The 7347-nt window shown below is 34.2% G+C and overlaps 1 protein-coding gene across 1 annotated transcript in view; it reads right to left on the bottom strand.

Moving 5' to 3' along the window:
- Positions 1-2405: 2405 nt before the first annotated feature.
- Positions 2406-7347, bottom strand: part of LOC143066213 (uncharacterized) — a 64035-nt gene continuing 59093 nt past the window's right edge. Inside the window, exon 5 of the mRNA XM_076239212.1 lies at positions 2406-2731. Coding sequence (XP_076095327.1) covers positions 2591-2731 — 141 coding nt within the window. The 3' untranslated portion in view covers positions 2406-2590. The remainder of the gene's footprint in view (positions 2732-7347) is intronic.

The raw sequence follows: 7347 nt of genomic DNA, 5'->3' as shown, positions 1-7347 counted from the left end.
GTTTCCATGGAAACGGCGGCCATCTTGAACCATTCCATGCTTACTGCAACTTTGCACATGGGGATTGTCATTATGGTGCAGTTTTATAAATATATGTCAAGGCATCTCCGAGAAATCGGCTGGACAAAAAGTGTGGAAGAAAAAATTCGTAGAATAACAATATATCCCCCCTTTTTCAAAGGGGTGACATAATAACAAAGAAACATAAGAAAAGCAATATGTCACCCGACATTGTCGATCGGGTGACATAATAAGAAAAAAAGAAACGAACAATAACAAGATGTCACCCAAACTCCGTTTAGGGTGCCATAATAAGAAACGATACAAAAACAATAAGTCGCCAAAAACAAAAGGGAAGAAAGAATGAACGTCTCACTTTTATTTTAAAACAGATATTCATGAATAATATGATCAGTAAGTCAAACATTTTTATTTCAATAATTGGTCAAATAAAATTCATTACGAGTAAGACGTTCAACAATTGAGCCAAAAGTTATTTCCTTAATCAAAAACGCCAATCTTGTTATGATGACTCATTACAAAGATATTTCGCTTGACCCATATATTTTGCTTTCTTTAAATATGAAATTTGAATGTCAATATATAAAATTCTAGCTTTAAAATATAAATATAATGGAATTTGAAGCAAAATGATATTCTTTTTGTTTCTGTATTAAACATTTCAAGGACAAAAAAATCTACCCGAACACGCTTTGAATATAACAGGTGTACCTGACTTTCGAAACTCGAAGTTATATTTTGTTTGTCTTTAAAAACCATTCTTCGGTACTTCAATGTTTTGTACATTAATTAAGCATATAGAAAAACCAAGCACTCATGACAGAATTTCCCTTTTTGATTTTATCAATACATCGATAGAGTCACAGGGTCAGAAAAACAAGATACTCATTTTAACCGTATCGCACGTATATGAAAACTACACCGATAATTAGGTTACATGCTACACAAATTCGTTAATAAGTGTGTTGTTCAGTCTCTCATTGAATATATTTGGATATTCAAATTCTTGGATAAGTAAATTATTATATAAATATTTAATCAAATTCTGAGTTCGCTTCTTTTTCCGTATAGATAAACCTATAAGTTATTTAAATTACAGATACGTTTTGTCCTGAAAACAAACCCTTCTAGCCTCGCGGTGCCTGATTATATCTGTTAGTTTTGCGTCGGTACGCTATTTATAACCTTTTAATCTAGATATAGGAAGATGTGGTGTGAGTGCCAATGAGACAACTCTCCATACAAATAACAATTTAAAAAGTAAACCATTATAGGTTAAAGTACGGCCTTCAACACGGAGCCTTGGCTCACACCGAACAACAAGATATAAAGGGCCCCAAAATTACTAGTGTAAAACCATTCAAACGGGAAAACCAACGGTCTAATCTATATAAACAAAACGAGAAACGAGAAACACGTATATATTACATAAACAAACGACAACTACTGTACATCAGATTCCTGACTTAGGACAGGTGCAAACATTTGCAGCGGGATTAAACGTTTTAATGGATCCAAACCTTCTCCCTTTTTCTGAAACAATAGCATAACATCACAACAAAGAAAAACATACGATAAAATATCAATTGGCAGACTTAACTCAATCAAAAAACGTATGATTAAACAATGAACGAATAAATTCGATCTGCGATATCTGAATACAAATGCATAGTTTGCTAAATTCAACTATTCGATTGTTAAACACAAAAATTTTTTAAAAACAGATATATCTTTAATTCAAAACATAGGTGAGGGCGTTAAAAAGATCTTAAAGAAATGAATAATTTTAAAATTAATAAATGCACTGATTTAAATCTAGCTTTTCTGAAGGCACAGTGAAACACCCAGTCTGAAATGATTGAAGCCATTAAAACAATGATTGATAACGAGATCGATGATATTTTTTTGGGTAAAAGTGTCCAAAGTTATTTATATGTATTACACATTTTGAATAGGGCAAGTAACACTCATTTGCCTTAATAAATATCCAAGATACCAGGATTATATTTTAATACGCCAGACGCGCGTTTCGTCTACATAAGATTCATCAGTGACGCTCAGAACAAAATAGTTATAAAGCCACAAATAGTACAAAGTTGAGGAGTATTGAGGACGAAAAAGTCCAAAAAGTTGTGCCAAATACGGCTAAGGTAATCTATTCCTGGGATAAGAAAATCCTTAGTTTTTTCGAAAAATTCAAAGTTGTAATCAGAAATTTGTAAAAACGGCTATATAAATGATATTCATGTCAACGAAGAGCTCACTACTGGGCTGATGATACCCTCGGGGACGAAACGTCCATCAGCAGTGACATCAACCCAGTGGTGTAAATAGTTATCAAAGGTAACCGGATTATAATTTAATACGCCAGACACGCGTTTCGTCTACAGATAAAATGTTTAATTTGAAAATGAAATAGCGCTTTACCGCTTTGTAAACATAACTCATAAAGAATAACACAAAATATCTTGATCACAGTCTACTCCAGTAAAGCATACGAATATAAATGTGACAAGTATAGTATCGGTCGTTACATTATATTGCCGTCAGTAACGTCACAAGTTTGAATTTAGTTTTTAACTATATAGTTTACCGAAATTAAATTGTCTTCTGAAATAATCATATAACCATGATTAATGTGTCCCTTTTCTTCATGCAGCTGATTTGTATTTTCATTAATTCGATGAGCTGCTTTATTTCCTTCTTCAGCCTATAAAACAAAATACTTTTTGTGGTAAACACCAGAATTTAAGGTATAGCAAACTTTGGTTAGAGACATATAAAGATTCGATAATAGCCCAAATGACTTTGACTGACTCTGATAAAACTTCAATAGCCTTTTCCTCTTCTCTCTGTATTTTACTGTTAAAGGAAACATGTATTGACAAAAATAAAGAACTCCAATGTAAAATATAAAGCAATTGTTTTGAAAACAATTGTTAGGCAGTCTTTCCCCTCTGATGAATGGACAATTGATTTTTTTGATTTATTGATTTGGAATAAGGGGGGGGGGGGGGGGTATTTGTTTGTTTGTTTGTTTTTGTAAAGGGTCTATATTATTTAGTTACCGGAGAAGTTTCATGTTTAGTTTGGAAAGTTTTTCTTTTATTTTAGATACAGCGCGCGCGCAAGATTGAAGAGACATCACGTGACGCGGGTTTATATTAAGAAAAACTTAGTCTTTTTATTTCTCTTTAGGTCGGGACGTTAAACAGGCAACATGTATAGAGATGGAATGCACACAATGTAATTTCTTTTGTCATTGTAGGAAATTGACATTTTGATGAAAGTTCACAAGCAGTGCATGTTTTGGATTTAATTGAATCGGTGTAACTTTAAAACACATTTATTGATTATTTTTTGATGATGTCCATTTTTCAGCACCTGTTTGTAACACAGATTAGTATTTCAATCTCGGAGCGGACATTTTATTGTAGGTTTTTACTGAGATTGACGGACCTAGCAAGCGATTTTTACTGCATTGCCATTTCTTTTTTCTAGGAAAAGTCTTGAGAGATATCTGCAAAAAGTTTTTTTATGAACCTTCAGTACATGTATGCCCTGCTGACTGCAAATTTTCAGGTCGATTGGACTTGTAGTTTCAGAGAATATGTGGATTTTTTTTTCAGAAGAGACGTAAGAACAATAATAAAATAAAAATTTTCTTGAATAATTGAGAGTTTGTTCCTTCAATAAACTGTCATAAATAAACAGTCATACATATTGATTGATTGATTAGTTGGTTGATTGATTGGTTGGTTGGTTGGTTGATTAAACACGTTTGATAGGGTCACTTAGAACAAGGGAAAAAAAACCTCAAGAGACCTTGCATCCCGTATTAAACGCATGACACGGAAACATACATTAAGTGATTGATTGGTTGGTTAAACACGTTAGTTAAACATGTTGATTGAACACGTTGGTTAAACACGTTGGCTGGTTAAACACGTTGGAGAGGCTCAATTTAAACAAGCGAAAAAAAAACATCTTGGATCCCGTATTTAACACATGAAACAGAAACATGCATTGATTGGTTGATTGGTTGGTTGGTTGGTTGGTTGGTTAAACACGTTGGTTAAACATGTTGGTTAAACACGTTGGTTAAACACGTTGGCTGGTTAAACACGTTTGATAGGCTCAATTTAAACAAGCGAAAAAAAAACATCTTGGATCCCGTATTTAACACATAAAACGGAAACATGCATTGATTTATTGGTTGGTTGGTTGGTTGGTTGGTTGGTTGGTTGGTTGGTTGGTTGATTAAACACGTTGGTTAAACATGCTGGTTAAACACGTAGTTTAAACACGTTTGATAGGCTCAATTTTAACAAGCGAAAAAGAAACATCTTGGATCCCGTATTTAACACATGAAACGGAAACATGCATTGATTGGTTGATTGGTTGGTTGGTTAAACACGTTGGTTAAACATGTTGGTTAAACACGTTGGCTGGTAAAACACGTTAGATAGGCTCAATTTAAACAAGCGAAAAAAAACATCTTGGATCCCGTATTTAACACATTAAACGGAAACATGCATTGATTGATTGATTGGTTGGTTGGTTGGTTGGTTGGTTGGTTGGTTGGTTAAACACGTTGGTTAAACACGTTGGCTGGTTAAACACGTTAGATAGGCTCAATTTAAACGAGCGAAAAAAAACCATCTTGGATCCCGTATTTAACACATGAAACGGAAACATGCATTGATTTATTGGTTGGTTGGTTGGTTGGTTGATTGATTAAACACGTTGGTTAAACATGCTGGTTAAACACGTAGCTTAAACACGTTTGATAGGCTCAATTTTAACAAGCGAAAAAAACCCATCTTGGATCCCGTATTTTACACATGAAACGGAAACATGCATTGATTGGTTGATTGGTTGGTTGGTTGATTGGTTGGTTGGTTGGTTGGTTAAACATGTTGGTTAAACACGTTAGTTAAACACGTTGGCTGGTTAAACACGTTAGATAGGCTCAATTTAAACAAGCGAAAAAAAACATCTTGGATCCCGTATTTAAGACATGAAACGGAAACATGCATTGATTGGTTGGTTGGTTGGTTGGTTGGTTGGTTGGTTGGTTGGTTGGTTGGTTAAACATGTTGGTTAAACACGTTGGTTAAACACGTTGGCTGGTTAAACACGTTAGATAGGCTCAATTTAAACAAGCGAAAAAAAACATCTTGGATCCCGTATTTAAGACATGAAACGGAAACATGCATTGATTGGTTGGTTGGTTGGTTGGTTGGTTGGTTGGTTGGTTGGTTGGTTAAACATGTTGGTTAAACACGTTGGTTAAACACGTTGGCTGGTTAAACACGTTAGATAGGCTCAATTTAAACAAGCGAAAAAAAACATCTTGGATCCCGTATTTAACACATGAAACGGAAACATGCATTGATTGGTTGGTTGGTTAAACACGTTGGTTAAACATGTTGGTTAAACACGTTGGTTAAACACGTTGGCTGGTTAAACACGTTAGATAGGCTCAATTTAAACGAGCGAAAAAAAACCCATCTTGGATCCCGTATTTAACACATGAAACGGAAACATGCATTGATTGATTGATTGGTTGGTTGGTTGGTTGGTTGGTTGGTTGGTTGGTTAAACACGTTGGTTAAACATGTTGGTTAAACACGTTTGATAGGCTCAATTAAAACAAGCGGAAAAAAAGAGACCTTGAATCCCGTATCAAACACATGAAACGGAAACATTGATTGATTGATTGATTGATTGATTGATTGGTTGGTTGGTTGATTGATTGGTTGGTTGGTTGGTTGGTTGGTTGGTTGGTTGGTTGGTTGGTTCGTTGGTTGAAATTCAAACACTCATAAAACTGTTTAAATAGTGCCAAAACCACATAATTTGATGACCTTGACCTTTGACCTTGTGACCTTCGTCAAGGTCATTGCTCCACAAGGTCATTGCAAAAGACCCTATGGGTCAAGGACCTTTTGTTTAAGAGTTTTGCCTAAAAATGGCTTTTTAAAAACCATCGATGGGAGTTATGTCCCTTATATGATGAAAAAATCAATATAGTCATAATGTAAAAAAGTTGCCCCTTACAGTACCAAGCATTTTTCACTGCTTAATTTTTTTGTATCTATAACCGTTCAAGAATTATAGGGAAATGAAAAACTTATAAAAATCTAAAATATGACCTTGACCTTTGACCTTGACCTAATTTTCTAAGTTAGGACCCAGGGGACTCAAATAAAAACATTCCAGGGTTATACGGTTAACGGTTTAGGAGTTTAAAAAACATACCGACAAATTTATTCCGTAAAGGTAGATAACTCCTATAAAATTTCATCAAATCGCTTCGATTCAAATACGCCAAAAATTACTGAGGATGTAACGAACAGTTTGTAAAAAGAATTTTGTCGCTTTCTTATTTTGTTACGAAGGAGATGCACACAGAGGATAAACAGTGAAAAGGGAGATAACTCTTACATAGAAAATGGTTCGCCTTAGCAGGGTGAAATTTAAAAGCGCATAAACTATACGATACCATATGGGAAATATCTAAGCGACATATTGCGAAACAAACATTTTGCGCAAGAACAAAATTTGGCGGAAGAAAAAAAAAAAAAAAATAATAATTAAAAACCAATTGTTCAGAGAACAATTGTAGGTCTTTCCACTAGAAAAGATCTTTTTTGATATTGAAATATTAAAAATCAGTTTAAAATGTTAGTTCCTATGGCTGTATGATGTATTTATATGAATTTAAAGCAAAGGTCAAAATCTAGAACGTCATATTAACCTATGACCTTGACCTCAATTTCAAGTTCACAAACCAAGGACCTTAAATCAAAAGACCCAAGGTCTTTAATATGTTTGGTTTATTAGTAATATCACTTTACGCGTAATTCTAAATGTAAGATGGGCAAAAACTCCTATTTATTGTCTGCGCACCCTTTCAATCAAAATATACAAGTAAGGACATGTCGCAACTAACAATTTATGAAAAATTATTTGTCGATATGTCATAAGGTATTTAAAAATAAATGAAAATAAGCCAAAATCAAAATTTAGAATATGACCTTGACCTTTGACCTTGACCTCATTTTTATTATTTTCGACCAAGGACCCCAAATCTAAAGACCCTATGTCTTTATCACTTATGGTTTACCATTTAGAAATGCATATCACTTAATTTAAGGGAAAAGGGGGAATAACTCTCATATGGAGTCTCCGTAAAGCTTCGGTCCAAATGAATATCCTAATCCTGAAGATGTAACGAGCAATTTGGTAAAATAAATTTGTCGTAATCTTTAACGGTTGCGAAGGAGTAGTGGCCACAAGAAAAACAGTGTTTGGGGAGAT

Source organism: Mytilus galloprovincialis, chromosome 3 (genome assembly GCF_965363235.1).
Source record: "Mytilus galloprovincialis chromosome 3, xbMytGall1.hap1.1, whole genome shotgun sequence".
Lineage (NCBI taxonomy): Eukaryota > Metazoa > Mollusca > Bivalvia > Mytilida > Mytilidae > Mytilus > Mytilus galloprovincialis.
This window is presented reverse-complemented; position numbering and strand designations above follow the sequence as displayed.